The sequence below is a fragment of the Dasypus novemcinctus genome, chromosome 12 (genome assembly GCF_030445035.2).
Source record: "Dasypus novemcinctus isolate mDasNov1 chromosome 12, mDasNov1.1.hap2, whole genome shotgun sequence".
Lineage (NCBI taxonomy): Eukaryota > Metazoa > Chordata > Mammalia > Cingulata > Dasypodidae > Dasypus > Dasypus novemcinctus.
This window is the reverse complement of record NC_080684.1, coordinates 106831445-106854915: the sequence shown is the minus strand read 5'-3', so window position 1 is coordinate 106854915 and position 23471 is coordinate 106831445. Positions and strand designations below refer to the sequence as shown.

The 23471-nt window shown below is 40.1% G+C and overlaps 1 protein-coding gene across 1 annotated transcript in view; it reads right to left on the bottom strand.

The window, feature by feature from the left end:
- Positions 1-23471, bottom strand: part of ATXN10 (ataxin 10) — a 262209-nt gene that overhangs the window by 160734 nt on the left and 78004 nt on the right. Inside the window, exon 6 of the mRNA XM_058308930.2 lies at positions 7266-7346. Within this exon, the coding sequence (XP_058164913.1) occupies positions 7266-7346 (81 nt within the window). The remainder of the gene's footprint in view (positions 1-7265; positions 7347-23471) is intronic.

Genomic DNA, 23471 nt, shown 5'->3' with positions numbered 1-23471 from the left:
CAATCTCCTGGACCTCCTAAAAACAAATAAAAAAAAAACAACTTTCACTGGGAAGCAGATTAACTCAGTGGTTGAGTGCATGCTTCCCATATACAAGGTCTTGGATTCATTCCCTGTTCCTCCTTTGAAAATAACAACAAATAAACCCAGCATGGCATTAGCACAAAGACAGATATATTGATCAGTGGAATAGAATTGAGAATCCAGAAATAAACTCTCACCTCTACAGCCAACTGGTTTTTTGACAAACCTACCAAGTCCACGTTACAGGGACAAAATCTTTTTAACAAATGGTGCTAGGAGAACTGTATATCCAAAACCATACAATAGTACTGCTAGTTACAAACACTATGAGGTGCTTTCACTTTTTCTAATCACATCCAAAGATAAACAATCAACCTTTTTACAAATTCTGCACAGATTAGCCCTCAGCTTTCCATTCTCTAAACTCATTCTATTTTTTTGGTGACCTATATTCTAGTTTTTAACTCCCTGTGTTTACACAATACATTTAGTTCATAATAGCACAATCATACAGTATTTGTCTTTTTTTTGTGAATAACATGGCTATGAACACCAGTAAGCACACGTCCGTTCATGTCACTTCACTGCGCTCAGTTCTTCTGGGTAGTGGTATTGTCGGGTCACGTGGCAATTCTATATTAAACTTCTTTAAGAACTGCCAAATGTGGAGAGACAGGAACACTTATTCACTATTGGTGGAAATATAGAATGTTATAGCCACTGTGGAGGACTCTTTGGCAGTTCCTAAAGTTGAATACAGAGTTGTCATGTGACCCTGGGTATATACACCACTGGGTATATATCCAGAAGAACTGAGAGCAGTGACACGAACAGACATCTGCACACCATGTTCACAGCGGCATTATTCATGATTGCCAAAAGTTGGAAACAACCCAGGTGTCCATCAACAGATGAATGGATAAACAAACTGTGGTATAGGCACACAATGGAGTATTATGCAGCTGTAACCAGACATGAAGTCGTAAAGCATACGACAACCTGGATGAACCTGGAGGACATTAGGTTGAGTGAAGCAAGCCAGACACAAAAGGACAAATACTGTATGATTGCATTACTATGAAGCAAATATATTGTGTAACATATTGTATGACTCAAAAAATAAGATTTATAGGTATCCAGTACAGAGAAATGTAAAAAAATTAATTAATTAAATAGTGGCCATTCTAATAGGTATGAAATGATATCTCATTGTAGCTTTGATTTGCATTTGCTTAATCACTAATAATACTGAAGATTTTTTTCATGTGTTTTTTCGCCATTTGTATTTCTTCTTTGGACCACAGAAAAGTTACATTAACTTGTCCAAAGAAGTGAGTGGCAAAACTAGCATTCTGTCTTAATCAACTAAGCCATTCAACCAGATTATAAACCTGAAACTTCAAAAGTTGTTTACCCAGGGCAGCTAATTCAATTTGTTAATATTCACCCCCATTTACTGGGAAGGGATACCAAAAAACTGTATAAATTTAGGCTCTCCTTTGTACTAAATCTTAACATGTGAACTGTTTTTGAGTCTTCATCCAAAATTTCCTCACCAAGTAATCTGCCAAACAAGCTACCAGACCCTAGGTGACAGAATCAACTAATTTTGACAACAACTAAAAATCTTCAGGACTTACCCAGCACTCTAAGGCCAACAGGTAAGAGGGAAGGTCATAACCCACCTGGAGGCACACAGACCCCCACCCACACCCTCCCAGGAGTGGCCCCAGGGCACCACTGCTTGGTGCTTAATAAATACAGAGGTTTGTTTCACCAACCAACCCTCAAAATTTTCAGTCTTATCAGCCACTAACCCAGCTGAATCTTCCAAGTCAACAGGTCTGAAGAAGCCTGGGTGCCCCTGCGTGTTTTTTAAATTCCTCAGGTGACTATGATCATGCTCTCAACCCAGAAGCACCACTGTGCCTCACCAGGGTTCCCTAGCAAAGTTCTGCATCTGAACCACAGGACTTAGACACTACTCTGAATGACTGCTGTCTCAGTTCTCAAAAGGGTGGCACAAAGCACCAGTCTAGATGCAAACAGAGACATTAACTCATTACATATCCCTGCTGAGAAAGACTCCACAATCCCTTCAGTCCTATTAATCTAAGTACAACTCTGAACACATATCAACTATCTGAAAGGATTCCAAGAGCCTCTACTTCCCCAGAGGACCCTGTGTACTCCTGCCAAGGCTCCCATCTGCACCCTTCCCAGCCCTGGCCCTCACTCACCTGCATGGCACAAAGACACCAAAAGAGCTCATCTCCCAGAGCCCTGACCCAGCAGCTCCACCTACCAAGCTCCCAGGCAGCCTTAGCCTCTGCTCTCCGTGCAGCTCAGGGAAGCCCATTCAACAAGTCCCTTCCCCAGTTTTATTTTCTTTTTAACGGGTATAACACCTGGCTAGTTTTATATTTTACTTCTTTGCTTTATGCCATTCTCACCACTAGAACAAAAGCTCCATGAGGCCAGGTATTTTTGTCTGGTGATAAATATCTGTTGAATGAACCAAAAGACTCTTGTCACCAAAATAAAGTCCAGTGCTGGCCTTCTTGCTCAGTACTGGCCTTCTTGCTCAGTACTCTCCTCCCATTGAGTTCTTACAAATATCTTTTAATACAATCAAACTGGACTTCTCAGTGTTACCCAAAACACCTCCAAAGACTCCCAACCTTGTGCACACTCAGGGTGTAGCAACACCTAGAAAATCCCACAGACACCCAGAAACTCCCCACATGCTCTTATAACATATGCCTGCTAAAACCCTGCCCAGCCTCCAGGCTCAAGTCAAAGACAACTCTTGCACAGAGCCCTTCCTTACTGCATAAATGTAGGTGCTGATGCCCTCCCCCTCCCAGCCAGGGCTACAGCCCAAGTGCCTCCCTGAAGCACTACATCTGTGATGCCTCCCTATATACACCTGGGACTACAACATTTAGTAGGTTTATTCCACCCCTCACCACTAGAGGTGGGCACTATGTCTAATTAACCTTAGTATCTTCCTGGAGGACACAAGATTGTGCCCTCCCCACAGGAGGTAGTCAAAACTGCTTAATAAAGTGAATCAAATACAAGAAATTTCACTGTAACTAAAATCGCAGAGGAGTAAAGGGTGTTGGTAGCATTTTCTTTTCCCCTGTGTAAAGCACCAAATCCTTCTGCATTTAGGGGTCATTTTCCTTTAATCCTAAAGTGCTCAAATATACCCCAAAATTTGCTGATTTAATTAAATTGCCTCTGTGTTTGTATATGTGCAATTTAGAGGGCACAAGAAACAAAAATACAAACCTGGAGTCAGGGTATTTTTGGCTCCTTGAAAAAGGAGTCAGTATTAGAGAAATACACCAAAGGATGGGCCTTCAGGAGAAATAACTAAAGCAGATAAAAGAGAATGCTCACCTCCGTCTTAAAAGGGATTCAATCTATATGATCCCCACGGAGGGTGCTGTTGGGTGTTGTAGGTTTTCCTATGTAACACAGATACTATCTTAGATAAAGGGAATTTCGCTGCAGGCAGTGCAGCATGGTAGTGATTGGCGCAGGCTCCAGAGGCAGACTGTGCGGCCTCCGGCAGCTCCTCAAGCTGCCTTCCTCAGTGTACACCTCTACAAAGCAGGGCAGTGCCATCTTACACAGTCAACATGACGACTGAGTATGTATTTATGAAGGACTTAGACTAGAACCTGACTTCTGTAACAGGACTTGTATGGGTTTGTTGAATAAAAAAATTTCACTGTTAGGAAGTGGATTTGGCTCAGTGGATAGAGTATCCACCTACCACATGGGAGGTCACGGGTTCAAACCCAGGGCCTCCTGACCCATGTGATAAGCTGGCCCACGTGGAGTGCTGATGCACGCAAGAAGTGCTGTGCCACGCAGGGGTGTCCCCCACGTATGGAAGCCCCACGCGCAAGGAGTGTGCCCCGTAAGGAGAGCCACCCCACGTAAAAAAAAGTTCAACCTGCCCAGGTGTGGTGCTGCACACATGGAGAGCTGATGCAGCAAGATGACGCAGTAAAAAGACACAGATTCCCAGTGCCGCTGACAAGAATGAAAGTGGACACAGAAGAACACAAAGCAAATGGACACAGACAGCAGACAACTGGCGGGAAGGGGGAGAAGGGGAGAGAAATAAACAAATTTCTTTAAAAAAATTTTTTTTCACTGTTAATGCATTCATAGTAAAAGAAATTAATACCTGTTGCACAAAATATAGAACAAAGGTGAGGCTGGTTCTTAAGGGACATTTTTTAGATTTGGGACACGGTCAATTAAACGTTTATTTTGACTTACCACATATCCTCATAGAAAATAAGCATTTAGAAAAGAGGAAAGTCTTGTCCTTGAACACCACCACCTTAGCGTCTCATTATGCCTGGCAGGGATGATTTATTTGGTACCCAAGGACAGCAGTCCCCTTTCCGTCCCTGAGAAGGCCCTGACGTGTGTCCTTGGGATTCTGACCTCCTGCCATTAGGCACAAATAGACATGGGCAGAGGCCCCCATAAAACACCAAGATTATAAAAACTGTTTTTGCCTGACATACTCCAAAATGACTATTATCACCTACATGACAAAATGACATTATAAAAAGTAGTACCCCCTTCAATACTAGTATGTTGGGCAACTTTGGTGTTCTTAGTGGTTAGCATACAAACCACAGGACTCAATGAATACAAGTCCAATTAAAAATTAATGAATGAAGGTCCACAGGAACAAATGATCTAGGGACAGCATGCTTTTAGTCTAACATTCTTCAAACTGTTTTGAGCAATAAAAAAAATTTTCATCACACATTCACAATATGTGTAATTTATAGTTATCTATCATTGTCAAACTACATATTAAATACTAATACAGCCTACTTGCTTTCTTATTTTTTAGATTACAATAAAAATAAAGAGATGTTGCGATATTTTTATGCATATACCATTTTCGAGGCTATTACTGTAGTCTAGCAACTACAAAACTACCACTGGTCAACTGGGGAGCAGTTCTGTGTGCTTCATGAACCAGAAAAGAGACTTGGGGAAATGTCAGGCCCTGGGGGACTTTTCTTCAAATCCTTCCCCTGGCCCCTCCCTCTGCCCTGAAAGCTCTTTTCAGACAATCTTCTGGGATGCCAGCAACCCAAAGCATTCCATCTCATTATCTGACACTTTTTCCCCTAGAACAGGCATGAAACAAGAAGCCAGTCCAAACTTACTGTTAAGAAACAACAGCAGTCCCCCACCTCAGTCCTGCCACTGAACAAAAAAGTGTCTTGACTCAACAGCACTTTGCTAAGCCAAGCACTGACCCCAGCCAAATGAGCAAATGCTATCTCAAGTATCAACAGACATCATCTTCAAGACAGTTTTCAGTAAGTGCTTGTTGTTAGTGCCAACAGTGATTCTGCTGGGTGTTGAGGACAGACAACTCAGTCCTGGTCCTGGAAGAGGAAATGATAAACACTTCTCCTTTTGAGAAAAGTAAAGCTGAGGAAGGAGATGACATCTGAGCAGAAACTCGCATGAAGCAGAGCAGCACCTCCTCCAACTTTTTTATAAATAAAAAAGGTAGGATTGTTAGTCTATCTTCCCCATTTGGTTATGTAGTGGTTCAGTTTAAAATTTTATCATTTGATAGGAATATGGAAAACATAAACTTGAACATTAAAATACAATTAACTGTGCATTCTTTTTTTTTTTTTTTAAAAAAGATTTATTTTTTATTTATTTAATTCCCCTCCCCTCCCTCGGTTGTCTGTTTTCTGTGTCTTTTTGCTGCGTCTTGTTTCTTTGTCCGCTTCTGTTGTCGTCAGCGGCACGGGAAGTGTGGGTGGCACCATTCCTCGGCAGGCTGCTCCCTCCTTCGCGCTGGGCGGCTCTCCTTATGGGTGCACTCCTTGCGCGTGGGGCTCCCCCACGCGGGGGACACCCCTGTGTAGCACGGCACTCCTTGCGCGCATCAGCACTGCGCATGGGCCAGCTCCACACGGGTCAAGGAGGCCCGGGGCTTGAACCGCGGACCTCCCATGTGGTAGACGGACGCCCTAACCACTGGGCCAAAGTCCGTTTCCCTTAACTGTGCATTCTTTTTTTTTTTTTTTAAATTACATTATGAAAAATATGAGGTCCCATTCAACCCCACCGCCCCCGCCCCCCACTCCCCCCACAGCAACACTCTCTCCCATCATCATGACACATCCATTGCACCTGGTATTAACTGTGCATTCTTGAATTTCAGGTGTTCCTTATGACAAGGCAGTTTACACTGCCTTACAATATAGCACTTTACAGCACTGTACATCACATCATTTATTTGGGGTCAAGAAACTACAAATAATTAATTTTCTACAATAAAGTATGCACATGGGGGAATGGGATGAGCAAACAAATTTATAAACCTCATATCTAAACTGATTTTAAAATATCAACAGTTCCTTTTTCTGTTAAAAACATTTTAAAAAAATAATTAACAAAAGACTGCCAAGGAAGTTATAAAACTTTATTGGAATCCAAATATACAGAAAGAATTTCAAAGCCATAACATTTATAAAATTTGTGACTTTACTCAGAAGATTAACATTTTTTTAAGCTTCTTATTATTTCATCTGTGATTTCTGAATAAATTTTCTTATTTTCCCAAGGCAATCCTCCTAATAAGGTTAGGAAAAACACATAGTATTGGCAAGGAAAGGGTCCTATGAATCATCTCATTCAATCCCCTTCTTTTATTTATGAAGAGCTGATATCACTGAGGTCTAGTGCCAGGGCATCTGCCCTCCCAGGTCACTGCTCTTACAACAGTACAGAGACCACAGCAGGACTAATTTCCCTTCAATCTGAATTATTTATAGAAAAACTACAAACCTAGCACAATCTATCCTAAATCATGATACTGGTGATATGGACAAATGAGCACATCTCAAATATACGGCCATAAGACACAATTGATGGAACTACTATTATAAAATCAAGGCATAAGCATGAAAATTTGTTCCTAAAGTTTTTCTTAATATGCCTTTATTGAATAATGGTGCCAACCTGGATCCTGTAACCCTACATAAATCACTGCCCGTTGTGGCTAGGCTGTAATGTTAACCAACCAATTTAAAACCATTACCGATACAAACATGTATTTAGAGATTTTGTGCCAACTATGAAACCACAGGGTTTTACAATCATGTGTACAGAATACTCCATATGGAATGCTAAATACTCAAAACCACATTGGTTTCTGGGGTTACCTTTCTGGATTGCTCATTTTGGCATACATGGCTTTCACCAATTCTGGGCTTTTCAGAAAATGGTCTGTAATAATCAAGAACCTAAAGAAAGAGGGGGGAAAAGTTTGGTTACTAGACATACAGTAAAACAGACATGGCCTTATCTACTTTACAGGCACAATTTACACATAAAAGAACTCCATCTGACTGAATTTTTGACTAGCCATAATCTTAGATGTGGTAACAGGTTCACACCCTATTTCTCTATTAACAGCTAAAAAGAAAAAAAATCTTGAAATATTTTCCTCTAATTTTACTTCTGAAAACTTACTGAAATAAATCATACGTATTCAACTACAGTAAATGGTCTACTAGTTTTTTCTCTAAGCTGAGAAAGGAAAATACTTCCCTATAGTTTAAACAGTGAAATGAAATGAAATTACAAGTTCAGGTATAAATAACAAACATAAAATTATTTTGGTCAGAAGTTTAGTGCTAGAATTAACCAAGGAAATGGTCACGCCATGCTTTTTATTTAAGCACACGCCAACAATACAGTAATGGACACTGGCTTCATTATTTACTCTTTAAGATTTCTGGAGTTAAACAAAATCTTTATTATCAATCAATGCACTCATCTCAACTTAGAGATCAATTTATGAAACCCCGAGACTAAGATTATTGGCATATTCCTTCAAAGTAGCACTGGAACAACTAAAAAGATCGAACAGTGTCATTAATTAATTCTGAATCATTATTTGCCAGAGGGCCTCTGAGGAAAAGACATAAGAACTAAAGAATACACTGTTTATAACCAAGGTTTTAGTAACAAGAGTAAAAGCATTAAATAGATATCTACAGACATGGTTTATTTAATCACTTGTTAATAAAATAATACAATGAAAGTATGTCTCTTGGTATTATAACCAAATGAAGCATAATAACTACCATAACACAGTGTCCCTTCATATAAAAACGAAATCTAAGCACATACTCTATTTCTTCTACAACCTCTAAAATAGCTGATCAACATGATGATATAAAAATCAATTTAGCAAAAGTAGATAATATTCAAAAACCACAAACAATTTTCATATCAATTTAGGTAGGTTATCAAGATGCAACAATAGGCATCCATGCATTCCAAGCCACAAATCTGTGATCCCAAACCTCATTCATCATTTAGCCATTTGGAGCTCAAGACACTTTCATTCAAAAACACAATGTTCCAAGTACTGGGCCAGGGGCTAGGGATATAGAGATGAATGAGTCACAACCATATTTCTAAAAACTCTGACAGTGGAGAATACACATGTTTAGACAGATAATTACTGAAGAATGTGTTACGGGCAATATACAGACATATATGATGGATTGTAGAAGAAACAAAGTTTATTCAACCAGTCATAAAGAGGGAAAAGGGGGAAAGGCCAAGGAGACTAGCGGAGGCGCTCCCTAAAGCCCCAGTAAAGGACCAGGGGAGAGCATTTAAATCAGGAGACAAAAAAAAAAAGGAAGGATTTAGAAAAAGAACATGAAGAAAACAACAGTATTCTCAAGAAACCAAAAGCAAAGAAAAACTAGTAAGGGCTTAAAGAGGGATGGACTCAAGACCAAAAGCTTATGCTTTATCTCTGAAGCTGGAGGTGCTACTGGCAAACAGTCCTGAGATGTCCACCCTCTTCAAAACTGTCTCCACTGGTGTGACAAACAAGCTTTCTTTCATGATATCAATCATTTGTGTTATCTTTTGCTTCTTTTGATCAGTCTAGTTAAGGGATTATCAATTGTGCTGACCTTTTAAAAGAATCAATACCTGACTTTGTTAATTATTTCTATTGTTTCTGTTTTATATTTCATTGATTGTTTGCCCTCATCTTTTATTATTTCCTTCTTTCTACTTAACTCAATATTTATTGTTCTTCTTTTTCTACTTCTTACAATAATACCATAGGTCACTGATTTTAAACTTCTTTTTCCAATATAAGCATTTAAAGCTATAAATTGCCTTCTAAGCACTGCTTTAGCTTTATCCCATAAATTCTGCTGTTGTATTGGCATTATCATTCAGTTTAAAATATTTTATAATTTGCCTCACGATTTCTCCTTTGACAAATCAATTATTTAAATGTGTTAATTTCCAAAAATATGGAATTTTTCTAGATATCTTACTGTTATAGTTTTCTAATTTAAGCTCAGTGAACATACTATGTAAAATTTCAACCCTTTTTATATTTACTGAGACTTTCTTATAGACCAGCATATGGTCTATTTTTGATGAACATGACATATGCAATGAATGTGGCAAGGGTTGGATATAATATTCTATAAACATCACTGCAGTGAAGGTCCTGAGAAGTCTTCCTATAATCAGCTATATCTATGTTCTTCTACCAATGCTTGAAAAGCTGGTGTTAAAATCTCCAACCATGATTTCCATTTCTGGCATAACGGAATAACAATTTACCCTCCTAACTTAAAGTACAAACCCAGACAAAAACATATGAAACAAGTTTCCAAACAACAGACAACAGACCTGAGGCAATCAGGTTGTGGGAATAAAAGGCAACTTGGAGAATTTCTTCTTAAACAAACAAACAAACAAATAAATGCTTGTGACAGTTAGGCTAATATATCAACTTGGCCATATAATTGTGCCCAGCTGTTTGGTCAAGCAAACACTGGGCTAAATGTAATACAAGGACATTTACCGACTTCAGTCATCAGTGAGTTTGCTGGATAGATGGCTGATTATATCTACGATCAACCAGGGAGACTGCGGTCAGCAATGAGTGACTTCCATCCAATTAGTTGAATGCCTTAAAATGGGAAGTGATTTCAGCATACAAAGAGAATTTCCCAGCTCCTCTTCAGACAGCAAAAGTCTCCTGAGAAATCATCAAGGACCTTCATCAGAGCCCTTGGTTTATAGCCTGCCTGTGGAATCTGGACTTGTACATCTTGACAGTCAAGTGAGAGAATTTTATAAAATCTCATACAGGTCTCTCCGGTTGATACTATTTCCCTAGAGAACCTTGACTAATACTGCTTGCAACCAGGAATGGTTCTTGAGGAACAGAATCTTAAACATGGGATTTCTGTGGTTCTGGGAGTTTTGCAATTTGGCTCTCTACTCTAATTGGACACAAGGGTACGAAGACTCCCTTTCCAATAATTAAGAGGCTAAATTGGCAATGGAGATAAGCAAAATATTATCCTTGGAGTCCCCTACTTCCACACTTACAAAAGGCAAAGATCTGAGTAAGAGTGTTTTCAATACCTTAACAGAATTTTGTGGAGTCAAAAGGTACAATCATGTTGGCTGGCTCCTCCTAGATACTCGGATACAGTTACAAAAGTAAGCGATGAGTAGACTTCAAATTTGCAACTTAAATGCAGCATGAATGACGTGAAAGTTTCTGTATGTGTTCTGAAAGAAAATCTTGTTTCAAGCAGTCACAGACTTGAGATCTCTGAAAACCAGACTCAGACTTGAAACAAGTAGCAGAGTTACAAAGGAAACTAAAATCTCAACCTCCCAGAGTATCTGCTGTAAAAGTGAAGGAATTGATTGCAAAGGAGTGGAACTGAGGATTGGGATGGAGACATATGGTATGGTGATGATATGGGTGGGGACACTGGAACGGTAAATTCTGCTGAGACTACCAGCTAAACCTGTAATGGGCTGCCCTGTGAAGGCCACACAATGTCAACCTTGCATGACCCAGCCTCTAGCCTGCCCCAGGAGTCCAGACCTCCTTCCAGCCCTGAGCTGGGTTCTAGTCAAACTGAAGCCTGCACTGCCCAGTCTCTGGTCTGCCCCAGGGAGTTTGGACCTCCTCCCAGCCCTGAGGCAGGTACCAGCCAAACTTCAGCATGCACTGCCAAACGTCCACCCCGCCCAGAGGAATCTGCCTTCCAACCCCTGCTTGAAAAGATTAATCCTATTTTTACCAGATGAAAATGCAAAGGAATGCCCTGAGGTCAGTAGCTTGCAAGGCATTTCTAATTCTTCTCCTTACCCACCCCCACCACCCCTCTTCTTTTCTCCAAGGTCATGTGAAAGAATTTCATAAAATCTCATACTACTTATGGATATCTCCTGTTGATTCTGTTTCCCCAGAAAACACTTACTAATACAATGCTCAATAAATATGATTTGAGCAATATGTTTATGAAACCCCAAAAGGCCTATACAGCAGAAGTGAGATATGTTTCATGAAGGAAGGAGAAAGTGCTGTATACTGGAATGTGTGTTTAAGAAATAAAAACTGTAGTGAGTGGTTTTCTATGAATAGGGGAGGAAGGGTGCAGGTGATGGGTAAAGACAGAGCTACATGTTTTAAGTTTTATACAAATATAAATCCTCAGTGGATCAGATGTTTAAACATAAAAAGGGAAACCATAAAATACCAGAAGATAACCTCGGGAGAAGAGTCCTTTATAGCTAGGACCAAAAATCTAGAGGATGTAAAAACAAATGACTAAATAAAAATATTAAAAAAAAAAAAAAAGACTGATAAAATCATCTACCAAAAAATCAAAAATTGTTTACCTGAAAAATCAATATACCACTAGCAAAGTCAAAAGACAAAAAGCTGAGGAAAAAAAGTTTACATTTTATACCATACAAAGGGCTAATGTCCCTAATCTAGAAGAAACGTCTAAAAACTGATAAGGAAACGACCAACATTCTAATAGAAAATTGGGTGAAGGAAATGAGCATGCACAGAAAAGAGAAAAACAACTCTTCAAAATGTAAAAAGATATTCAACCTCCTAATAAAAATACAAAGTAAACCATACTGAGTTACCAATTTAAACCTTGGCAGGACCAGCAAATCTAAACCTTCGATAACACACTGCTGTCAATGATGTGTGGAAACAGGAACTCTCTCAATTTGTCAAGGAGGTGTAAACTGGCACAACATCTATGAAGGGCAACTTGGAAGTGTTTATCAAAATCATACAAGCACACTTCCTGTGACCTAGTAATTGCACTGACGAATTTATCTGATAGATATACTTATCCACCTGCAATGACTTCATGTGTGAACAAGTCTTTTACCACAGTATTATGTGGTTGAGATAAACTGGAAACAACCTAATCAGTAAGAGATGAGTTCAATAAATTCTGGAATATTCATACCATGGAGAAAAAGGAATGAGGAAGCTATTTATATACTGATAAGGAAAGATCCCAAAGATGTACTATTTCGTGATAAAAAGCAAATAGGCCAAGAGTGGGGGAGAGAAGAAAGAAGAGCCTCCCTATGCAGGGGCTGTGTTTGGGAAGGAGACTTCATACATTTTGATATTTGAACCATAAGAATGTATTTTCTATCCAAAAATGAAATGTATAATATAAGTGATATATTCAGATAATCTCAAATTTGGTTCTATTCCATAAAGACTCAGTTGAAGAGTGAAAGTGTTTCCACATATGGGTGGAAGAATTAATTCAGAAGAATCTGGCTCCCCAAGTTTCAAGGAAAAGAAACAGTGATACTAGAGAACTCGGGTATGTTTAGTTTCAACAGAAACTATTTCAGGGCATACAAAGTTCTGTAATATCTCCAGAATAACTTTATGAAAAATCTCTACATCTCTTCTCAAACCAGATGAAAAAAAATAGAAAGAAAAGATGGATAGACTTCTCCACCCTATCCCAGTGACTCAGTGACATGATAACTCAAGTTTTCTAAAATTCTAGGTTGAAATCTTAAAATGTAGTCTTTACTACCACCTGGCAAAGGGTAACTGTACACACAAATCAAGCCACAGATTAAACATTATCAAATGCATGTCTTTTTTCTCTCCACAGTTCTGATACCAAGCCCTCACCCCCACTCACCCCACCCTTCAGCTTTCAGTTTACTACTCCCTGACCCCTCGGCCAGGTCGCCTCCTGGCTTCATGCCTCACAGCCCACCAGGCACCCTCTAACTTCCACTCTGCCTCTACTTACACATACATACAAGATACCTCCACTTAATATGTAGACCGGGTGTCTCAAATTTAATGTGGCCAAAACAAACCTTTTGATTTCCCAAACTGTTCCAACCATCCCACTTGGAAATATGAGCCCAAAGCTTGCTCCTATCCTTGCCTTTCTCTTCCCACCTCACCTCACAAATCTAATCTGTCAGGAGCTCAACAACTTGCCCTGCATAACATTCTATCTACTCATTTCTCTTCATCCCCACAGCTAACAACCTATTCTGAGCCCCCGTCACCTTTCACCTGGACTGCTACACCTGCCTCCTGTCTGGGGTACCATCCTCCATTCCCTCTCTCCACCCCGAGTTCAATCTCTGTCTAGCAGACAGTGAAACAGGTTGTTGTACTCCATGCTTAAAACTTTCCAAAAGTCTCCCACTGTGCACAGAATAAAATCCAATCTCTCTATTGTGGCTTACAGACCCCTATAAAACTAGCCTCCAATTACCCTTCAGACTTTGGGTCCTACAATTTCCCCCCTCAGCCATCACATAGTAACTAACCACCCTGGGCTCTCTAATGCTGCAATGAGGCCTCTGCTGCAGGGCCTCTGCTCTCCCCATATTCAATGCCTGAACTATTCTCCCTTGCCTGTCCCACCTTTACCTAAAGAGCTTCAAACAATTGGCCATTTAGTTCCCAGATGAAATGTCACCAACTCAGAGAGCGTTTCCATGACCACCAAATTTTAAAAGTAGCATCTAGACACACTAGGTCGCATAACCTTACCAGATATTCTTTCTTCCTTTTTACAATGACTGTCCTCCAGACTAATCGTACTAAACTATTATGAATAATAACAGCATATTCTTACTTAAATATTGTTTACTACCTGTCAAGCACCATTCAACTGGACAGTTTAGTACATAAAACATGTTGTGTGTTTTCTTCAAAGCACTTATATGACACTTCTTATATGTTTGGTTTCTTGTTCTTTATCTGCCTCCTCAACTAAAATGTGATGTCTTATTAATTTTTGAAGCCCCACTGCTGTGAAAACTGGCGGGAAGCGGACTTGGCCCAATGGTTAGGGCATCCGCCTACCACGTGGGAGGTCCGCGGTACAAACCCCGGGCCTCCCTGACCCGTGTGCAGCTGGCCCATGCGCAGTGCTGACGCGCGCAAGGAGTGCCATGCCACGCAGGGGTGTTCCCCACATAAGGGAGCCCCACACACAAGGAGTGCGCCCCAAAAGGAGAGCCACCCAGCGCAAAACAAAGTGCAGCCTGCCCAGGAATGGCACTGCACACACGGAGAACTGACACAACAAGATGACGCAACAAAAAGAAACAGATTCCCAGTGCTGCTGATAAGCATAGAAGCAGTCACAGAAGAACACACAGAGAATGGACACAGAGTGCGGCAACTGGGGTGGGGGGAAGGGGAGAGAAATAAATAAATAATTAATCTTTTAAAAAAAAAAAGTGTCTGGTCACTCCAAAAACTCAACAATCACCTATTCAATTATTTAGTTAATTAAGTGAGCATCAAGTTGTCTGAATTTCCTAGAAATCTGAACAAAATGGGAGCGATTTCATAATTCAGTTTCCATTAGAAGAAATCCGATCCTCAAGAAAAGTACAATTATTCCTTATGTAGAGACCTGTGCATTAGGGTGAACAGTGCCTCCCCCACTATCACTACAGTAAACTCAGGAGCAAGACAGCAGCACAGCGGCTCCACGTCCTGTTCCTCAGTGTGAGCAGGGGCTAGGAGGGAACCCTCTGCGGCCCTAACAATGGCATCTAGGTATGCAACTCTCTGCCAGTCAGGAATAACCCAAGAAAAGATGTGCAAGTACCTTCAGAAGCACAGATGAACTGTAGAAATCTCCTAAGTATCACTTTGCACATCTGAATATTCAGATAAATATCCAATGGGAAAGATGCCAAGATCACACTCCCTTGGTTACCAGTGAAGTGCAAAGTCATCAGACCTGAACACTGGCTCCCTCACTTTAACCAAAGAAAACACGGCTTAAAAAGGCAAAGGCCTCAGAGTGAGGGCCAAGGAAGACATCTCTGTGATGCTACGTGAGAAGGTTGAAGAAGTACCCACACTTGAGGCTCAGGAGGAGAGAAGCCAAGACAGGAAGCTTTGCTACCCTGGAGTGAATTTGCAACTATGCCCATATACCATTAGAAACACACAGGGGATGGGAATCAGATTTGGCTCAATGGACAGAGCGTCTGCCCACAGCATGGGAGGTCCACGGTTCAAACCCAGGGCCTCCTGACCCATGTGGTGAGCTGGCCCATGCACAGAGCTGATGTGCACAAGAAGTGTCATGCCACACAGGGCTGTCCCCCGTGTAGGGTAGCCCCATGCGCAAGGAGTGCGCCCCATAAGGAGAGCCGCCCAGCGGGAAAAAAGTGCAGCCCGCCCAGGAGGAGCGCTGCACACACGGAGAGCTGACGCAGCAAGATGACACCACAAAGAGACACAGATTCCTGGTGCCGCTGACAAGAATACAAGTGGACACAGAAGAATACACAGCAAATGGACACAGAGAGCAGACAACTGGGGGGCGGGGCGGGGAGAGAAATAAATAAATCTTAAAAAAAAAAAAAAAAAAGAAAGAAACACATAGGGGACATGAAACTCGAAAGTGCAAACTTTTCATTTAAATCCATTCTTTACCTTAGAAACAAGCAATAAGGAAAGAAGGAAAGAGAGGCCCAGAAAAGTTGAGCTATGACCTTCTTAGTGAAGGTCTCTGGTAACCTAAAAAGTCAAAATGAGCATTTGGTTTCCTGTCTTCCAAGATTTCTCCTAGAATATTCTCCTGATACAATGTGTATAGTGTCTGCTTTGCTCAAGCAGCCTTTCTGGAAAGAAGTTCCAGGTGAACTCAAAATCCGAGTCAGAGTCTGGTTCTTCATTTCACCTTGATTCAAGATGGTTAGAGACGGAATTCACCAAGACATTCTTTCATTCAAACAACAGTAAAGTTCTAGTAGTAAGTAAAGACAGGCATTTTCTTCAACTTTAGAACTACAGAAATAAAAACTGTCACCCATGTTCTATATACATGTACACAGAAAAAAAAAGTGTTCTATGAGGACTTCCATACAAACCATTGTCATTTTTTGCCATGCCCACCTTATCACATAACATTTTACACATAACCCTGCCTGCAAATAACATAAAAATGAAAACACAGAACAATGATGATGAAATGCCAGTGGGAGGCAGATTTTTTTCCTTGAAAATTGCAAATGGCAGTTAAACTGGCAGTCAATTACATATAAGTTCTTATGTGCTATCAGCTGAAGAAGTGAGACTGGAAAGGGCCTCAAACACGTATTTATTTTCCAAAAAGAAAATTTTGCAGTGCAATCTTTTCATAAATCCTTTATTTCACAGGCACACCTACCCCAGGCCAAATTCCCTCAGTATACAAGGCAAATAGGTCACCAGAGGCCTGGCTTTTCTGCCACTGCATTCTGCCTCTGGTGCCAATGTTAACTGACCCCAGGCAATGCCACAGGTGGAAACCCTCAGTTTAATCTTAAAATTCATCATTTAAGTGCAGTTAAAGAAAAGCTAGTGTGCACCGATCAAGTTGTTGATGCCAGAGCACGGACCACGTTTTTATATCTTTTTTCCCACACGTGCTAAAAACAAAATGCATGGAGGTTCTTCTTCTCATCTTTCTTTCTCTCAGTCTTTCTCATTCATTACTGATGGTAAAGTATGTGAATAGTTACAGATAGATTAATCAATATCTGCATTGCAATGTTCATATGCCCCCAACAAAAGATGGTAAAAACAATCTAAGCATCCAAGGGAATCTATGTAAATACAGGCTTTTAAAAGGTAGATATTTTATTGGTAAATGGAGAAATTCCAAAATCAAGGTTTGGGGAGATTTTTTTTCAAATGAAAGCCACCTATGTATCTTCATTTCCACAGAAGCACATGTTATCAAAGTTGTATCATAATATGAGTAAAATTATTTCATTGACTGCAAAAACCCAGGAAATGTTTCTATACTTCATTGATTAAAATTAATATTTTGATTTAAACATGCTCTGTAAAATTAACTTTACTATCCTTATTTGTTTGGAGATCTGGGAAATCCAACCCATAGTTACTTAATATAGTGATGTGGACAAAGCTTACAAAGCTACTATAGAAAATAATCTTTTTCTTCCATTAAATAGTTAAACTGGGAAAGTGAAAGTTTCAATTCCTTTGCAGGGCTTAAGGCACAACACTTTTTTACCCGATTAAATTTGATTAAGAGTAAGACAGAAAGAAATGCCAGTCTATTGCTCCAATGATGTTGTTTCTACTAGAAAATAAATAAGTTACAAGCTCTGAAAAAAAAATAAGTAACAGCAGCCAGGACTTGCTTAATGCCCCACCAGTCAGGCACTAGGTCCAATGCTGTAACACACATAGCCATGGCACATGTGGCCGTCTCAGCCACCCTTCATTCAAGGTCACACTCATAGGGATGAAGTAGTTGTGAGGGGTTAGAGCACAAATTTTAGTCTCAGAAAGAGCTGGGCTTGAGCCCCAGTTCTAAGGCAAACTGTCAGGAAGGCATGAGATATGGTATCCAGTCTCCAAGCATCACAAAGATGCTGATTCTCCCTGACTTAGGTGAAGCCGTGTGACTGGCTTTGGCTACTAAAATGTGAGCAGAAATAATGTGTCACTTTTGGGGCATAAGACTTTCAGAGCAGCATGTGACTCCTAACACCTCTGCCCACACCACAGGGATCACAAAATCAAGCGCTGAAGACCAAGCCTCCTAAGACTTGAGTCCATTTCAGACTTGGCTCTCAACTGAACAAATCACCGTGTGCCATCCCAACCCCTCAGCCCTCACCAGGAAAGTAGAAAAGTGAGAAATAAACTTCTGTTCTCAAGCCATGAAGGTTTGGGAGTTGGTTGTTTCAGACACTATCTTGACAGAATCAAAAGTCTATGTTGGAGGAAGCAGATGTGGTTCAAGGGATAAGGCCTCTTCCTACCACATTCTCATTAAGTTTACTTCTTCAGAATCAACACCCTATTAGTTATGCGGGGATTTTATCCAGGTCCAAGCAGGGTGCTGGACCTATCTTCCCTCAACCAAAATAGAATAGTCAGAGCGGTTTAACCCTGTCAGGCAGGAACTACTGTCCTAACCAGCAGGAAGTACTATAGAAGAATGACCACTGTCCCTCAGCACTCCCTTAAGAATAAGGATGTGAACACTCTGAGGGGGGAGTTGAGGCAGGTTAGTACAGTTAACAAGGAGAAGATGAGTAACAACATGGCCAAAAGACAACGTGGCCGACAGACAACAGAGCTGACAGACAACATGCCAGCCATAAGACCTTGCCAAGACCCTGACCTTGAGGTCCCAGATGGGACTCTTGCCAGGACAAGGTGCGGCCCGGATATTCTAAACAGGCCTCACCATTGGCCCCCACCATTGATGGGGTAACCAATAACAGCTGCAACTCCTCCCCTTAGCATTAGCAAGGAGAGGAATAATTAATAGCTTAAAAGGTAACCACACAAGCCAAATCTTGCTCTCTCTGCCTAGAGGAGACCACATCAAATCTCAGTGCGTATTTCTGACCTTCTCTCCCTTTTCTCAGCAAGCTCTGTTTTTTTCCCGTTTCCCAATACATTCTTTTTACTGGCCTTAAAAAAAAAAAATTGTTAAGAGAATGAAAAAACAAGCCACATAATGTACTGAGAGAAAATTTTGGAGTACGTATATCTGACAAAGGACCTGTATCCAGGATATATAGAGAACTTTCAAAATTCAGTGCAATAAAAAATGGGCCAAAGAAAATCTATGAATGACAAAAAGCAAATATAAAGATGCTCAACATCACTAGTCATGAGTGGAGTGCAAATTAAAACCACAATTATATATTACTACTCACCAACTGGAATAAATTTCAAAACAAAACAAAACTGATAATACCAAGTTTTGGCCAGGATGCAAAGCAACTAAAACTCATATACACTGCTGATGGGAATGCAAATTGGTCTGAAAAACAGTCCTTTAATTAGTGAATGGATATATTATGATATATTCGTACAAAAGAATACACCAAAAAAAGGGAACAAACCACTGATAAATTCAACAACATCGGTGAAGCTCAAATACAGTATGTCAAGTGAAAGAAACCAGACTCAAAAGGCTACAAAACTATATGTTTCCTTTTTAATATATTCAAAAAAAGGCAAAACAATTAAGACAGAAAGCAGATCTGTGGTGGCCTGAAGCTGGTGCTCACGGAACTGTTCTCGAGTGTGGTGGTAGTTGTACAACCAAAGGTGTTTGTCAAAACCCTTAGAACTGTATGCCAACAAGAGTAAATTTAATTAAATATCAATTATACCTCAACTTGAAGGAAAAAAAAAAAGAGAGATAATCTAGCCTGCCTTGACCAATGCAACTACCTTTATCACAGAATTGTTGTCAGTATTAAATGACACTGATGCATGTGAAGTATGTGGCATGGTGGCTAGCATAAAATAACCAATAAATGGAGCTGCTTGTATCATTTATTGCCATTACTATTATTAAATATTATTAAATTACCTTACAAAGTTACATATTGTCTGTATCTTACAAAGGAAAAAACTCAAGGTGGGAAGCAAATGTGGCTCAAGCAATTGGGCTCTCATCTACCAATATAGGAGAGCCAGGCTTAGATGTCCAGGGCCTCCTGGTAAAGGCAAGCTGGCCCACACAGAGTGTCAGCCTGTGCGGAATGCTGCCCCACACAGGAGTACTGGCCCACAGGGAAAGCTCGCACAGCAAGATGACGCAACAAAAAGAGACACAGAGATGACAGAATAAGAGATGCAGCAGATCAAGGAGCTGAGGTGGCACAAGAGAATAATCACCTCTCTCCCACTCCAGAAGGTCCCAGGATCGGTTCCGAGAGCCGCCTAATGAGAATACAAGCAGACACAGAAGAACACACAGCGAATAGACAAAGAGAACAGAAAATGGAGGGAGGGGGGAGAAATTAATCAATAAATCTTTACCAAAAAAAACAAAACTCAAGGTCACATAGCTAACCAAGGAAGTTAGGTTTAAAATGAGGTCTACTGCCCCAAATCCATACTCTTAATTCTGACCTATACTACCTCTTTAATAAAAGCACTTCCTCAAACTATTACAAATTTGTATTAAGATAACGTAGGAGGGAAATTCCAACAGTTTTGTACTATAAGGCAAGAAGATGACATGGGAAAACATAATTTATTTTAATAAGATACATGTGTCAGTCTCAAATCATTAGTATCTGCTTATGGGTGTTTGAAAACATATACATGATAATTTTTCTTTAAATTTATCACTTTAATTTTACATTAAAGTGATAAGCATAAATTTTGAATTTTTAAATATTAATTACTATTTCTCACTACTAAAATTGGAATTTATAGGTAAACAAGGAAGGAGGCTAGAATGATCCATGTGGGGATGGATTAGAGTTGGACACATCTGTAAAAATTCATTTTCTTAATGAATCAGGGTCAATAACAGTCATAAATTATGTTACTAGCATGTACTACTCATATGATGTGATGAAGATCTTTCTCCCCAAAATGTATAACCCAAGTCTAGTCATAAGAAAAACATCAGACAAATTTCAAGAGAGGGACATTCTAGAAATACCTAACCAGTCCTCATCAAAACTGTCAAGGTCATCACGAACAAGGAAAGTCTGAGAAAATCTCACAGTCAAGAACCTAAGGAGACACAGAGACTAAATGTAATGTGAGTTCCTTGGACAGAAAAGAGGCATTAGATAAAAACTAAGGAAATGTGAGTAAACTCTGGAATAACAGCAATGTATCAATATCAGTTCATTCACTGTGACAAATGTACCATACTAATGCAAGATGTAACATCTTATGGGCATAGGGAAAACTATGCAAAGGGGAGTCAGGATAAATAAACAGTAATTCTCTGTACTATCTGCTCAACTTTTCTGAAATCCAAATATCTTCCAAATAATAAAGCATACTAATAGAAGAAATACAGATAAGATAAAAATAAATTGTAAAAAGTATAATTACTCATATTACAATACCATCTTCTAAAGATTAAAAATACAGGACTTAAGACTTACTTTCAGGAAAAGATTCCTGATGTTGAGGAGGAGAAGCCTGCAAAGTCTTTTGGAGAAGACTGACAGCAACCCTCCAGGGAACCTTCTCCAAAGGCACAAAGGACCAGATCAGCCTGAAGCAGGTAATAAGGAGGCCAGTGAGGGCACCAATCACCCGACTCACTCAACAACACTTCACACACCAAGAAACAGTCTATGCCAGGTGCTGGGAAACATTTTCTGTGAAGGGTCAGGTAGTAAATAGTTTAGGCTTTGTGGACCATGCGGTCTCCATCACAACTATTCAACTTTGCCTCCACAGCCCAAAAGCAGCCAGAAACAACATGCACGTGAACGAGCAGCTATGTTCCTAAATTCACAAACATGGGCAGTGGGCTGGGTATGACCCATGGGCCACAGTTTGCCAACCTGTTCTAGATGTCAGGATAGAGCAATGACGTGTGGAGCCAGCTGTACATTTTAGCAACAGATAAACATAGTCTATCCTCATTATTCACAGATTCCATATTTAAGAATTTGCCTACTTTGTACCATGGAGTTCTGTACTTTGTCAATTACCTCACACTGTTGGGGAGGGAGGGCACAGAGTGGGTTTTCTCTAATTTTAAGTGATGGGTTCAGCTTTAACACTGAAAATAAACAATTTTGTTAGACGCCTCCAGATTCTTTAAGATATCATTATTTGTTTAGTAAATGCAAAGTTTCTCTCACACAAATCAAAATATTCAGCAACTAGACTACCAAAGACTTTGGCTGAACACTACTCTCCTTGCCATCTCTTTTCCTGTCTTCATTCCATACAGAGATCTTTGACCATTTTAATCTGAGTTATCCAAAAGCTGATTTTATATTTTTTCCTTTGCCCTTTATTCAATGATCTAAAAATGTGCACATGGCTAAAATACAGATTCCAGGTACTTAACAGATGAGAGAGAAGTGAGCTACAGAAAATGTCTCTTAGTGAGCTGGCTCCAATGATTCAACTTGTCATGTTTATGAAAGAGTTGCATACCGATGGAGGTTTTCTAAGTCAAGCACACCATAATATGTTCATGGACCAACTCTATTTGTGAGCAAATGCAGATTCAAATACAAATGAAGGTTCAGAAAAGTAAGAAATTTTAAAAGTAGGTATAATTTCAACAGAATAATAAGTTTATACTGAAAAAGCCCAAACTGAAAAATTCATGCCTCACTTGTGAAATGATCACTGGAGGATGAAGGCTCATGCCTAGAAACAACCCGTGGCCATTGTGGGGAAATACATGCAAAAAGAGATTTTAAGGCAAACAGGAGAAGACAACTTTTAAAGAAAAACAACTGTAAATTTAACCATCTCACATGCAAAACCTGCCAAAAATATAGTAACGATCTCATATACAAAACCTATCAAAAATTCTGAGTAAAGATTTTATGAAGTAAGAACCACTCACACTAGAATAAAAAGTGCTTTGTGGGAACGGACATGGCCCACTGGATAGGGCGTCCATCTGCCATATGGGAGGTCCGTGGTTCAAACCCCAGGCCTCCAAGACCCACGTGGAGCTAGCCCATGCGCAGCCCTGATGTACGCAAGGAGTGCTGTGCCACACAGGGGTGTCCCCTGCATAGGGGAGCCCCACACACAAGGAGTGCGCCCCGTAAGGAGAGCCGCCCAGCATGAAATAAAGTTCAGCCTGCCCAAGAATGGTGCCGCATACATGGAGAGCTGATACAGCAAGATGATGCAACAAAAAGAAACAGATTCCCATGCCGCTGACAACAACAGAAGCAGACAAAAGAAGAACACGCAGCAAATGGACACAGAGAACAGACAACTGGGATGGGGGGGTGGGGGAGGGGAGAGAAACAAAAAATAAATCTGAAAAAAAAAAGAAGTGCTTTGCTGCACTAAGAACCTCAGGAACTACGAAGATAAAACAAAATTCTTACTATATGGAACTGACAATCCAGTGAGAGAGAGACATAAGTATATGAAATTAATTTAAAAATAAAAAATAATAAATAAAACTGATAGAAGGGATTAGAAGGACAAATAGTTAACTGATAGGATGTCAAAAAATCAGTGTTACAGAACTTCAGAAAAAGAAGAGATCACATCAGCCTGGGAGTAAATGAAGAGAAAA